This window comes from Ostrea edulis, chromosome 10, assembly GCF_947568905.1.
Source record: "Ostrea edulis chromosome 10, xbOstEdul1.1, whole genome shotgun sequence".
Lineage (NCBI taxonomy): Eukaryota > Metazoa > Mollusca > Bivalvia > Ostreida > Ostreidae > Ostrea > Ostrea edulis.
Window position 1 is genome coordinate 9,004,493 of NC_079173.1, and position 15,537 is coordinate 9,020,029.

Sequence of the window (15,537 nt, forward strand, 5' to 3'; positions counted from 1 at the left end):
GGAGTCATGAAAATAATCACTGTTTGCTATCTTCATCTTTTATAATGTTGCGGTGTCCGAGAAACGGAAGTCTAATTCGTTTTGGCCTAAGGTTATGTGTTCAACAGTCTCAGTTAACAGTTAATTGTAGTAAACAAATACTGTGCCCAGAACGGCCTAACGATCGCTATTAAATAAATCAGCCATCATTAAACCCAATGGTAGGTTGTATTGGCAAACTAGATCGTTATAACGACCGTAGAATTTGGGAACTTCTGACTTCAATTGAGACTGTTGAAACCCCTGAACCATCAACTTATTTGTCAGTAGCTTGTCTTGATTTAAAAACTGACTATACGCAGAACAAGCTCTTGCGTATCGAATCAGTTGAGAGATATAAACACCATATGCAGGTGATAATGGAATATTGCTACATAAATATGGGAAGATGACGACGTAGAAGCTGAAATCATCCGATTTGTCATACAGTTGAGTTGTTAGTTTGCCGTCACTGTCTACTTTCAATAAAATATCTAAGTATGAAGCAGAAGCGGACGACTCTGCTGTGTATTTTATTTCGAGCTCGCAAGGATATATCGAATCGACATATGAATGGAAGTTATTATTGTTAATAGATAAAACGTCGTCGATATATCTAAATGTCGAATTGAAGGCCACAGCAAGATATTTTTTCTTCTCGCGTAGAAGTTTCTGAGTAAATTCTGCTTCATATAAATTTAGAAACAGGTCATCTGACGTAAATTGTTGTCAGGTCTCCCCTACATGAAGTAGGTCTAAACAAAATTTAAAAATATCTAGATTTAAAGAGATATGACGTAGATAGTGTATACAGACTGACACGCCGCACAGGTATTTAATCCCAGAACTAGACCGAAGTTCGTAATAATAGGGAGGCCATGTTGGATTTCCAGGTGAGACGAACTTATATACGTGTATACGGATTCTAACATGAAAATGACACCAATATCGATATTTTTGGGATCAATGAGATAGGTCCGATCACTTTGATATCAGTTTCATATAATCATGAAGGTAAGGGGTTGAATTTGATGGGTGTTGCTAAAACGCGGAACAGAAAACGGAACGGAACAGAAAACGAAACAGAATTCAAGAATTAGAATGAATAATGTAGCTAAGATAACACCAAAAATCGGAAGAATATACTTATTCATGATTAATATCTAAATTGTGGGAATTTGTTTACAAGCGGTGAAACAATTTCACCTTAAAATTCTGCAGCATAAAGTGACTTTAACGAAGTTAAACGTCTGTATAAGAATTTACAAAGCACTTTACAAGAATTTGGAAATGTCGGTATTGACAGATGTGTTAGCAAGCAGCGACACCTATGGGTAGAGAATGGAAAGAACACACGTACTTTATATGCCCCCCCCCCCTTCCCGTTGGTAAAACGTCATTAACGCACATTTACATATAAATTTACACATAATCCCGTAAGTGTGTGTACCTACAACAGGGGGTGCGGTATGTATAGAACAACAACAATTCATAATCTTATTAAGTCAGCAAGTTAAACTTCTTGTGTTTGATATATTATTTTTTAATTAACAGGGACTTTCAAATTTGATGTGATACATAAATATATACATGTATTATACCAGGTGTAGAACTAAATTACGAATAAAAGCGAGTTCGATTTAAGAAGGCTATGTTTGGGGGAAATTGTTGAAAAAATTATTTCAATTTTTACTATGTTGTTTTCAGGGAGTGGAAATTTTTCTTCTTTGGATATAAAAAAAATTCAGTATGATTATTTTTTTTTTCTTTATTAATATTTTTCATGGTAAGTTTTTCTGCTTTCCTTGTTCATGATAAACCTTTTATTTTGCAAAATGCTGACCTCCTCATAACATTATTGCATATACTATTTTCCGTTCCGTTCCGTTTCATTTTCCGTTCCACGTTTAAGCAACACTCGAATTTGATACATCGATGCCTCGTATATAAATGATCGTAGTTAATATAAAAGAATGTAATTCTACTTTGTCATTTATTGCAACCAGTCAAAATATTTGATTGAGATTTCCTTTCTATGGACAGTGAACTTCTCATGTGATCCCGACATCAGAAATGGACCCGTTTCGGAGAGCCCAGATTACTCTACTATGTGACCAATGTGAAACTGCCCCTCTACAGAGTCACTGTGAACGTTGTCACATAAACCTATGCAAGGTCTGTGTTGGAGAGCACCTTTCAGATTCGTCTATAAGACACAGCGTTGTGCCCTTTGAACACAGAAAACCTGCTAACTACCCAAAATGTCTAAACCACGCGGACGAACACTGTAAACATTACTGTGAGAACTGTGACATTCCTGTCTGTTCTACCTGCCTCTCCTCTGGTAAACATGAAGATCACACGTTATCAGATATTCTGGAAAATCTTAGCTCTAAAACACAGAGTTTACAAAACGATTTGGAAGAACTCGAGACCAGGATTTATCCTCGATATAAAGAAATGGCCTCCTATGTCCAAATAGAGAAAGTCGAGTTAGAAATGACTTACGGGGAACTGGTAACAGCTACTGATCAACAAGGAGAGGTCTGGCACCGAGAGATCACCGCCATTGTCAACCAACTAAAATCTGACATTGAGGAAATGAAAAACCAACACCTATCTATCCTGAATAAAAACAAAAATGAAATCACACAGAAAATCACTGAACTCAAGCAAATCATTTCCGATTTGAAATCAATCCTTCAATCAAATGACGTCTCCTTAACCTCTACTTACAAATCTAGGAATTCCGATTTTAAAAGTTTACCTCCTAAAATCCGTGTTACATTACCAAGTTTCTCTCCTCCGAAAATAAACAAAGATCAGCTCAATGAAATGTTTGGTTCTCTGTCGCCATTATCCATTAACACAGAACATGGCGACACAATGAAGTCAGCAGAAGCTGTATCGTCTCCTCCAGTCAAACCACTGCTTGATGAACCGCGACTCACCGCCACCATAGACACTGGGAGAAGCTTACTATTAAGTATATGCTGTCTGAGTGAAGAACAAGTCTGGACATGCGGGAATAACGAAATCATGAAGCTGCTCAACCTCAAGGGTAAACTACTGACATCAATACAAACCGAGTCAAGGTACCAACCACGAGATATAGCAGTGACACGGGACGGAGATCTTGTTTATACTGTCCCTGAAAATAAAACCATAAACCTAGTGAAGAATAAACAGATACAGACCATTATCACACTAAAGGGGTGGATACCTCTCAATGTCTGCAGTGCCTCCGTTGATGACCTACTGATGACCATGATCAGTGATGATAGTAAACAATCCAAAGTTGTGCGTTACTCCAACTCCACAGAGACACAAACCATCCAGTTTGATGATCAGGGTCGTCCTCTCTATTCATCAGGTGGTTGTATCATTAACTCTGGTGGTTTTACTTTCTCTAACACTAAATACATCAGTGAGAACAGGAACCTGGATATCTGTGTGGCTGACCGTGTAGCTAGAGCAGTAGTGGTTGTCAATCAGTTAGGAAAACTTCGATTTAAATACACTGGACATTCCTCTAATACCAAGAAATTATTTAATCCAGTCGGCATCACTACAGACAACCAGAGTCACATCCTGACAGCAGACTATAACAATGACCGTATCCACATCCTAGACCAGGACGGACAGTTCCTCCGTTACATTCAGACTTGTGATTTACTCGGTCCATACGGTTTATGTGTGGACGTCAGAGACACCCTCTTTGTGGCTGAGCATGGCACTGCTAACTTGAAGAGAATCCATTATCTATAAGCAGTTTTAATTACACATATCAACACTCTGTTGATTACATTTATCAACACAGTGTTAATTACATATCTAAACACAGTGTTAATTACATGTCCCAAAACAGTATTAATTGGCGGATCGCCGAATTTTTGACTGACGGAAGCATTAGCCAATCAGAGAGCTCCATTTACAAGCGTTTTCTGAAGCTAAGGACGCGCCGCCATTTTCCCTGACATCCGACAAATAGTTAGATTGTTTAATTCGGATCGAATTTGGTGAATATATATGAAAATGGTGAAGCGATGTTGCTTGGGAACATGCAACACAGACAGCCGATATCCCAATCGACTTGAGGGGGGTATTGTATTTATACTATTTCCGAAACCAGGCAAAAATATCGAGGAAGCGAGGAAATGGATAAAACTCTGGAAGGCCATGCTGCATTGCATTGTCTGTTAAACGAAGAAATTCTAAAAGATTAAGGAAACACCAAACACTTATACGTATGTTCAAAGGTAATATAATAATATAGGGCCTATTTTATGTGTAATTACATAGTTGTATATGTAATTTGAATCTAATGCGTCTGTGTAAAATAAATGAGCTCCGTTTACAGGCTTACATATGCAGGCCTATGGTAGAGTTCTAAGTAAGTTTATTCTCTTTAGAAAAATGGACAGGCTATATCCGTGTAGGTTATTCCTGTCCACTTCTTTAAAAGATGTAACAGGAATGTGTGTTGATAGGGTGTCTAATATCAAAATATAGGGACTTGAGTAGAAGGGGGGGGGGGGGTAGCCAGAATTGTAGAAATAGATTAAAATCTCAAATTCTAAAATGAAATAGAATATCTCATGACTAATCAAAGAGAATAATTTAATCATTAGTGTAAGTCATCATTTTATAATGTTGCAGCACTTTGTAAATGGTAAACCCTCTGACCCTCAGAGTAATACCCTGACCCAATTCCAGCCAGCAGCTATGAGGTTCTAACACCTTGTAGGTAACCACCAATTGAAAGACCATTGGAGTTGGACAGATTACCTGATTTGAAATCCAAAAGACAGATTTTGTCAGAAATGTCATCTAATAAGTAAGTATCCCATTATTATTATTGCTATAAGGTTTTACAGAACTTTTATATCTATATTATACACATGTACTATTCATACATTTATGTACATAATATATTGTTGCATCATTTTTCAAAGTTGGGGTTGGACAGTCAGAGAAGTTGTTTGTAATTCTCCAGTATTCTTGCCAAGAAAATAAGGGGGGGGGGGTGGTCCTAGATCATGGAGGAGGGGGCACATTCATCCTTTACTGCATGGGTTCAATACTTTAAAATTTGAAGTTGACATTCATGCCATTTCATGCTACTATGAACGAAAGTTGGGTGGGGGGATAAACCATTAAACCTTACTTTAAAAATCACTAATTTTGCATGTAAAAGCAACAAAAACTGATGTTCTCATAAAAGATATGTGCCTGATATTTTTACATTTTCTTATGAATTCCATAAAAAAAATTACGGATGTATGATAGTAACCTCTTGTTGTATAGAAATCGAGATGAAGAGGAATGCAGTAGAACACCACTAGATTCCTCTGAAGCTGCCCAGGGTTGTTTAGTATCCGATGCAACACAAGAGAGTGATGGCCCAGGCTACTTTGATAACACAATGCAATTAAATATAGGTAAGTTTAATAACAATACAAATTTCATGTTTATGCTAAATAAAAAATTTATTTGATGTTTCAATCATATCTACAAAATTACAGCCAAGTAAAATTGAAAATGTAATATGTTGGCATTCCAAGATGTACACTCTGTCCTTGTGTTGACTTTTCCAACTCGCTTGTCTCACTCTGTTATGTTAAGGTTACTCCACTCTTGTGTTCGATGTTGAATATATGCAAGGTATGAGGAATATGTTTTGGTTCCAGCTGACAAAGCTAGTAACAACATTGTCTTTGTTTGTAAGGCTCATTATTACAACTGTATTTTAAACGAACTTGGCATTAATTCCACTTTTGGTAATCATACTTATACTCCAACTGCCCTTTCAAAAGACGAAATTCTTCAAAACCATGCTTCAGTTTTAGACACATTTAATATTCCAGTCAATGGGTCGAATGACTATGAGTTACCTTACCTATACTGGATTCCTAAACTACATAAAAACCCTTACAAACAAAGATACATTTCTGGATCCAGTAAGTGCTCTACCAAGCCCCTATCTTTGCTCCTCACGAAAATGTTAACAGCTGTGAAGGAGAAACTTCAAACTTACTGTGCGACTACATATGCCAGAAGTGGTGTTAATCAAATGTGGATTCTAAAAAATTCTAAAGAACTTTTAGTAAACTTGAAATCACAGAATTTTTCCCAAATCAATAGCATTAAAACCTATGACTTTTCAACACTATTCACGACCATTCCTCACGATAAATTAAAGACTAGACTTTTTGACATCATAGACAGTTGCTTCTTCAACAAAAACGGAAAACGGAAATATTCATATCTAGTGATCAGTCATTCAAAAACTTACTTTGTTAAACACTACTCTGATTCAACGCACAAGTACTCTGAAGTTGAAATAAAAAATATTCTAGAGTTCCTCATTGACAATATCTTCGTGGTCTTTGGTGATCAGGTCTTCCAACAGTCTGTTGGAATTCCCATGGGCACAAATTGTGCTCCTTTGTTAGCTGACCTGTTTTTATATTCATATGAAGCAGAATTTATTCAAAAACTTCTACGTGAGAAGAAAAAATCTCTCGCTGTGACCTTCATTTCGACTTTTAGATATATCGATGACGTTTTGTCTATTAACAATGATAGCTTTCATTCATATGTCGATTTGATATATCCCTGTGAGCTCGAAATAAAGGATACCACAGAGTCGTCCACTTCTGCTTCATACTTAGATATTTTATTGAAAGTAGACATTAACGGCAAACTAACAACTCAACTGTATGACAAACGGGATGATTTCAGCTTCTCCATCGTCAACTTCCCACATTTATGTAGCAATATTCCATTATCACCTGCATATGGTGTTTATATATCTCAACTGATTCGATATGCAAGAGCTTGTTCTGGGTATAGTCAGTTTTTAAATCGAGGTAAGCTACTGACAAACAAGTTGATGGTACAGGGATTTCAACAGTCTCGATTGAAGTCAGCATTTCGCAAATTCTATGGTCGTTATAACGATCTAGTTAGTCAATACAACATCAAATGCTGTCTGACATGTTTCATACCGATTGTTAAGCCGTTCTTGGCACACTGATTTTGACTGCGGATAACTCCGTTTACCTGATCAGGATATGGGGCTCATGGCGGGTGTGACCGGTCAACAGGGGATGCTTACTCCTCCTAGGCACCTGATCCCACCTCTGGTGTGTCCAAGGGTCCGTGTTTGCCCAACTATCTATTTTGTATTGCTTGTAGGAGTTATGAGATTGATCACTGTTCGTTATCTTCACCTTGCATAGGTAGGGCATTGGGAAATGTAGTTTCTCCACAACTATTTGCTACACAGGCTCTGTAATTGGTTGTTCCAGTGGTGCCTAAATAGAATAAATATACAAATGTTGAAAATGTCCTTAATTCTAGAACACATGGTATGGGTCATAATAGGTGACGGTGCATAAGAACTGCAAACTTGACCTATAATATTAGTTATGTAGACACTTATCAGGCATAATATCGTTGTATATAGTATTGGTTTCAGCCAATGAAATTCCAAGATTTTTATCGGAGGCAGGATATTATTTATTAGGATATATCAGAGTGAAGTATATAATTATTTTCTGATCCTTTCACTCATGTAATGTGACTCGGCGTTACTGTACAAAAATTCTTACAATTTATATGATACATATCTTACAGGTGTCTCTCAACTCAACCTTTTGGCCAGTGTTCTGAAAATGGAGCATTATTGGAAGAGAGCGAAATAGCTGCTACAGGTTAACTGATATTCAACAACTGCTACATGTCTTGAAAGAAAAAAGCTGCAGGGCAGGATATTTGGATGTTAAAGTCCGAATGACAAAGATTATCAGTATTATATTGGGTTTTCTAGGGACCAATTTGATGCTGTCTACATATTTCTTGTACCAACAGATGAATATACTATCAAGTGGAGCAAAACAGTTTTTAGTGCCAAATCATTGTCGACAAAAGATCAAGTTCTAACTATGATGAAACTGAGACAAAAGTTTGACTTTCAGCACATCGCACATTATTTGATATATTAATCCTCACAAGACTCTAGTGTAGTTTTTACTCATTGAATAAACTATACATTTTTTAGATTTGGAAGTTTAGTTATTTTGTCTGAATAAAGTTTGTAACTTACATGATAACTGAGATGAGATCCTATGCATTGAGCCCCAAATGGAGTATCAACAGTTGGTCCTGCTATTGTACGAGATACCAGATAGGAAATGGGGGCTTGTTTAATCTGTTTCAAGTTCTCTATTTCCATTTCACTGATTCATCAAAACCAGAAATCTTACACTGCTCCAGAATCATAGTGACTGCTAGAACATGTGCACATTGCCAGCTTCCCTGTAAAATGTAAACAATATGAAAAACTATAAACCAATGTTCCCATATAAATTTATATCAAATTAACAAAAGCATTAAAACGCTACATGTATCACAATACAAAATTATTTTATACGTATCTTTGGTATGATTATCTAAGCAGGCTTTTCGAAAAGGTGTGTAGTCTACTTGTATTTGGTAAAGAAACTGAATCATAGTTACACTGACCTGGTATGTGTGCCCTCTAGTTAGCAAGTAACTAGAAACACAAACATTTGGTAAAATGTACTGAGTTACTGAAAGGAACAAAAATGCTACAAATGAAATTTTCAAAAAAAGAACGTCACTGAGCAACGTTAATGAAATATGACAACTTTTCCGAGTGAGGTTGTTTACAAACGCTCTCGATTTAGACCTATAATCTAATACATGTATGTACGTATATGAACGTTTCAATAATCTAAAAAAAAGAAAATGTAAAATTGAAATTCTAAACAAGTGAAAACTATATTTCAATAACTCAAAATAACCGTATACAGACCCAGCTTTGCAACTGCAATGTGCGTCGTCTAATTTCTTCCGTTGAAAGTTTACATCGATGTTAATCTCGTGTGTCTCTGACTCCGATATACTTGGGCTTTTATATGCATATTTTCACGTTCTTGTGAAAATAATGAACTCAACATCCCTTTGTTTTTGATAAAATGACGGTGTATCGAACATGTATGATACTGAAAAGTCGTCTGGGGTGTCCTTTAACGACATGGTTCGCGCCATGTTGTAATGCGTCGAATGGCGGGCTAGTTACCGTCGTCATGGTGGGCGGGGCTTACACGAAAATCGGCGATCAGCCGATTATATATCTTAACACAGTTTTGATTACATATCTAAACATAGTGCTATTGACAATAGTATGTTAATTACATGTACAACTGCTTGTTGATTACAGCCCTGTGTCCATTACAACCCCGTGTTTGTGATGTGTAACTAACATGTATTTCGTGTTTGTGTATTTAGCTACTGATTGAATATTAGTATCTCACTGCTGTGTAGTGTGTGGTAATTAAATCTTACAGTCATATTTAGTGAAGCATTTTTAATCTTAATGCACTGATTACTAATATGCTACTAGTTACATACAGTGTATATTCATTTATCTCTATACAATCTTTTGTTGACTAATTTGACTGTGTTACTAGTTATTCATTTATCTCTATACAATCTTTTGTTGACGAATTTGACTGTGTTACTAGTTATTTATCTCTATACAATCTTTTGTGAACTTATTTGACTGTGTTACTATTTATCTATCTCTATACAATCTTTTGTGGACTAATTTGACTGTGTTACTAGTTATCTATCTCTATACAATCTTTTGTTGACTAATTTGACTGTGTTATTAGTTGTTTATATACAATCTTTTGTTGACGAATTTGAGTGTGTTACTAGTTATTTATCTCTATGGTCTCAAACTACCAGAAAATGGAGGAAAATTCGCCTTCAGAAACCCATGTTTTAATTTTCAAATTTTATTACCATGGCAACCAATTTTCAAAAATAATGTAGATAGTTCTTGAAAGTACAGATGTGAAAAATTTTAAAGGTCCATCATGACCTCTGTTGCTAGCCTGGAAATGGGTCGAGATACATCCTGGAAGTAAAAAAATCAACAAAAATGAGGAAAATATACCCATTTTCAACCCCTCTTAATGTTCCCAGTATAATGACAGATATCAACTTTCAGTAAATATCCTAACCTTTCCAACAAAGCCAAATTTGCAATAGGGTCTTTGATTCCTTTTCGAGATATTTTACACCAAAGATGCAGCATGCTCTTTTCAACTTACCATTTAAAGTGAAAGTAGAATTGGCCGCCTAGAAGTCAAACTCTTATACATCTCAGAGTCACAGTTTCGAATCCCATAAAAAGGCACTGGCTCGATGTAGAATGGTCACCCCTATATTAATACAGATATTAATAACAAAGAAACTATTTAAATTCTATAAAATACTCTTTAAACATATTTACATTTTAACCCTGGTCACTTTAGCTTCGTAATGGCAATTTGCCAAGTATATTGAGACTTATACAAGCTTTTGTTGACTAATTTGACTGTGTTACTAGTTATCTATCTCTATACAATCTTTTGTTGACTAATTTGACTGTGTTACTAGTTATCTATCTCTATACAATCTTTTGTTGACTAATTTGACTGTGTTACTAGTTATCTATCTCTATACAATCTTTTGTGGGCTAATTTGACTGTGTTACTAGTTATTAGTTGTTGATGTGTCTCTATACAATTGTTATACACATACAGATTACTAAATACAATTCAAAAAACGTAAATCAGTTACTATGATGTATTAAGAAATTTACCTTTCTCAGTATATTGTGTGTAGCCCTGAATAATGACCCATCCAATGCTGCATACTTACATATAGGAATATACTTGTTTTTCTGTGATGAACCACTAATTGAACCTCATTCTGTTTGTTGATTATATCCTGCAATATGTAGTTTAGATTTAAATGTATACATTATTCATAAACATTATTTAGTGTAGTCGTTCATTATTACTGAAGGACTTTTGTGGCAGTGTGGTTAGAGCATCGCGCTCAAAATCACACCGCCTCTCACCTCTGTCGGCGCGGGTTCGAATCCCGCTCTCGCCGGTAAGAGAGAAAGTTTCCAAGTTTACTTTCGGAAGGTCGGTGGTCTCTTCCCAGGTACATTGTATCTGGGTTCTTTCTTCCACCAATGAAAACTGGGCGCCACCAGATAACTGAAATACTGAGTACTTACTTAGATATTAAGAACCGTAACAGTCACCCCAACCAACCAGTCTTTATCTTTATCACATATCTTAAGATCCGAGCTTAGTCTTCTTTTTACCATCAATAGCATAACAGCACGTCTCTAAATCTCCTCAGTCCTACAAAATCAACATGGATAAAGCGTAATCATATCAAACTGTATTGTCAAAAATTGTCTGTATTTCAGATGCAAGGTGAAGATAACAAACAGTGATCAATCTCATAACTCCTACAAGCAATACAAAATAGATAGTTGGGCAAACACGGACCCCCGGACACACCAGAGGTGGGATCAGGTGCCTAGGAGGAGTAAGCATCCCCTGTTGACCGGTCACACCTGCCGTGAGCCCTATAACCTGATCAGGTAAACGGAGTTATCCGCAGTCAAAATCAGTGTGCCAGGAACGGCTTAACAATCGGTATGAAACACGTCAGACAGCATTTGACCCAATGCGAGGTTGTATTGACGGACTAGATCGTTAATTATCTTTTAAAAAGTCTAGTCTAAATGCTTGCATAGTAAAGTGACTTATTATGTCCCTGCTATTATTGAGAAGATTTGTCCTATATATTCCCATGTAAAACTTTGATCCTCTATTGTGGTCCCATCCTATCCCCTAGGGTCACTATTGGACCAAACATAAATCTGCACTACCTGGCAATCCTTGCATATTGATATAATTATGGCCCTGTTCTTGAGATCAATATCTTTAAAGATTTATCCCATATAACCCCATGTAAAACTTTGACTCCCTACTGTGACCCATCCTATCCCTGGGGGTGGGGGGCATAATTTGAACAAACTCGAATCTACACTATAGCAGAAAGTTTTATGTAAATTTCAACTCTTCTGGTTCAGTGGTTCTTGAGCAGATTCTTATATAACCCTACCCAAATAGTGCACTTTCTTGATTATCTCCCCTTCGAAAAAGACATTGCCGTTCATTTTAACAAAGTTGATTCCCCTTTATCCAAGAATGATTTGTGTCAAGTCTGTTTGAAATTGTCCCAGTGGTTCAGTAGATTTTTAAACAAAGCCACAATTTTTGACTAATTCTTAATTCTTAATTACCTCTACTTCAGAAAGGGCATGAGACTTGATTTGAAGAAAATCCCTACCCAAGCATGCTTTGGGGTAAGTTTGACAGAAATTTAAAAATTTGTAGTTCTTGAAAACAAGTTGAAAATGTTAAAAGTTTGCAGACGGACTGACACAGAACACTTTCAGTTCATGTGAACTAAAAAGAGCTAGTGAAGGTTTGATTTTAATCAGACTGCGGTACATATTGCCTGCACTATTACATTATCCCTTTGTAAACCATCTTTGTCCTTCAAGATACACAACCCAGATTTTGTTGGCCCTGACGAGACTTTCATTTGAAATTCCAGGGGGTGTCCACGACACACAATGTAACAGGTAATGAAAAACGGCTGGACATGGGAATCGAGACCCCGGCACTAGTCAGGTGTTCCAACAACTGAACTATATCCAGTCCGATATCCATGGCTTGGCTCGACCAAGAATTGGATCGGAGACCCCAGTATTACTTATCAGGTGCTCTAACTACTGAGCTATCCAAGCCAATACACACAGCTCATATAGCCGTAATAACTGCAATAGCAATTTGATTTGTTAAATGTTCACTTTACGAGAATAGTCTAGGGCCTAAAGGCAACATTTTTTAGCGTGCCAAGGTTTTTGCAGAGCGTCTAGGATCGTACCCGGTTCACCCGAGTTTATATCAATTCTTGTTAACTCTATTTAATCAACACACATATTAATTACAATATTTACACTGATATATAATTACATAGTCAAAGGGAGATAATTCACTGTCTGTTTCAATTCCATCCCCATAAGATGATGTGTCCTGCTTAAGCCAAATGGCACTAAAAGCTCCAAACAAATGTCAACTGAATTCAAATAAACCATGTCTTATAGCAACGGCTGTCTTCGATTTATCCTTGGAGTTCATCTCTACTTGAAAGTAGCCTGAACAAAGGTTGAGCGTTTAAAACGTGCAGATCCCGACAACTGGTCAAGTGACTCATCAATCCTCGAGAGAGGATATGCATAATGCAGTTATTGAGACTCTTATAATCCACACAGAAGCGGTATGAGATATCCCTCTTTTTCACCATGACTCTTGTTGACAATCATGGGCCGTTGGAAGATTTGATGACGCCTTTATCCAACATTTCATCTATGTTTTTGTTCACCTTTTCTGTTAGATTTGCTGGTATTATTCAAGACTGCTGCTTGATAGGTCGACTGTCTCCTGTATCAATGTTATGCTTGACAACATCTGGTCTGTCTAAGTCCAAGATGTTTTCTGCAAACAAAGATGAGTACTTCAAAAGAAAACCTGTTGCCTTTTCTTTCTGTTGCAGAGTTAAGTTTCCTTCAGTCTTCTGCAACAATTCAGCTAAATCGACTCGTAACAAATTTGTGTACCGGGACTTTACCTCTGGCGAAGAAGCTTCGACTTGATCAACCTCAGACAGTTGTCCTGTGATAGTTCCTGAATGCACGATTTTGACATCTTCCTCTGTATTCAACAGCCTTACTAGGACAATTTCTCTAGGACTAGCAACTGTTTTTACAGTCAGCGCATATTCGTTTCGACTTTTATTAAACAGAGACTCAATAATGTTTTCACGTGTGCGTATGGTAGAACCTTCTGGCACACCTGTCTTGCCAGGTACAATGACTTCTTGGCGGTGTGCTTACTGTCTTCATAGCTGTAATTCTGTTACAACCGAGAAAGTCCTCTATGGAGATTCTTTTCTCCAGTTCATTTACGACAAGTAATTCTACCAACATCAACCGAACAGTGATGTGCCTTCATGAAGTCAAGGCCTATGATACCATCTATCTTCAGTTTTGCAACTATTGCCCCACTGTATAATGTCATCTGGTCAATGCAAACATTAAAATCTGCTTTTCCATGGACAGATGCCGTATTGTTGGCTTCATTATGGTCTGCAAGCTAGGTCTCACAGACATTGATAACCTCTTGTATAAACTCGCCGACACCAGAGCAACAGTGGATCCTGTGTTTACCAAAAATCTTGTTGTTTTACCTTAGGTCTTCACATCAACATACATGTTCAACCCACATTCTCTATTGATCATCCAAGTCCTACCGACACATTCGGCCTAGCAGTAGAATTCTGATCTATATTAAACTTGAGCATATTGCTTTTTTTTTCTATCCTCGCTATGTATCTCGTAAACTTGAAATCGCAAAACTTCTCTCAAATGAATAACATTAAATCCTATGACTTTTCAACTCTTTACACGACCATTCCTCACGATAGATTAAGGACTAGAACTTTTCACATCATTGACAGCTTCTCTAGTGATCAATCATCCAAAACCTTACTTTGTTAAACACCACTCTGATTCCACACACAAATACTCTGAAGTTGAAATAAAATATACGCGGCTGAGTTAAGGCTTTCCCCATAAAATACCAGTGCTGTAAAATAAAAAAGCACTTTACCGCACTGGCACATTACACGACGTCACAATGAAAAATACGTCATGACGAATGTCATGGCGTACATATCTACAGTCCTTTTGCGGTTGGAAATGTCAAAATATTTTTTTTGTTATTTGCCACCGCTGTCAAGCAATAAACCGCAAACGTGCAGTTTCTGTCAAATGGGTTATATTAATTCTCTTTGATATTGAAATAGTTTCTTCTTTATATAACATACATGTTAAAGTACTATCCATATTATATTGTGATCTTGATATCGCCCCTAATCTGCACGTATAGTGACTTTCACAATTGACTCATTTGCATAAATAGAGTTTCAGGACATAAAAAAGTCATCATTGGCACGACACCCCGATGTTTTTTAGTGAAAGATGTTTGATTTATGTGGCATGTGAACTTCAGTGCAAAAGGAAATTTAGGGGAGAAAGTTGTGGCTGCAACAGAAAACATGTTTTTCAGGCTAGATTCGACTTCGTCTATGCAAAAATCACTGTATATTACATATTCAATGCAAAAATTACACATGTTACAAGTCACTATAAACTTCCTCTCATCACTTTTCAGTTTAATTAATTAAGAAATCAATATCCTTCGAAGTGATATTAACTTCAACCTGCATTGATGTCTGCATATCGTGTCAATTCAACGATTTATACATACACAGTATGATTTTATCTTCATATTTGATCACGTGATATACAGCTGATGTAGAGATTGTCGGTCTGGTGAAAAATGTATGGGAGGTCAATATGCACTTAATGATATATACATATTGTTTTGTATAAAAGGGTTGTGTTTACAGAATTTTTCAAAAATTGATCTGTTTATTAATGCTTTTTTCCTGACATATTTTTATAGCCCAACTTTAACACAACTGTGTATGCTGGAGTTCCTC

General features: G+C 36.6%; 1 protein-coding gene across 3 annotated transcripts; it reads left to right on the forward strand.

Moving 5' to 3' along the window:
• Positions 1-830: 830 nt before the first annotated feature.
• LOC125666729 (uncharacterized) lies at positions 831-8,129 on the forward strand. 3 transcript variants are annotated; one of them, XM_048899974.2, is made up of 5 exons: positions 831-911; positions 2,062-4,277; positions 4,678-4,855; positions 5,326-5,459; positions 7,660-8,129. In XM_048899974.2, the coding sequence occupies exon 2, from the start codon at positions 2,092-2,094 to the stop codon at positions 3,784-3,786; it is 1,695 nt and encodes a 564-aa protein (XP_048755931.2). In that variant the 5' UTR covers positions 831-911; positions 2,062-2,091; the 3' UTR covers positions 3,787-4,277; positions 4,678-4,855; positions 5,326-5,459; positions 7,660-8,129. The 3 variants fall into 3 exon arrangements, with proteins under 3 accessions (XP_048755931.2, XP_048755930.2, XP_056007834.1); XM_048899973.2 differs by having other exon boundaries at positions 867-1,032; XM_056151859.1 differs by having other exon boundaries at positions 867-1,032; positions 2,062-4,194.
• The last annotated feature ends 7,408 nt before the right edge of the window (positions 8,130-15,537 follow it).

Bases quoted from the DNA above. Each gene is read 5' to 3' on its own strand.
- LOC125666729 (XM_048899974.2), top strand. From the start codon at position 2,092: ATGGACCCGTTTCGGAGAGCCCAGATTACTCTACTATGTGACCAATGT.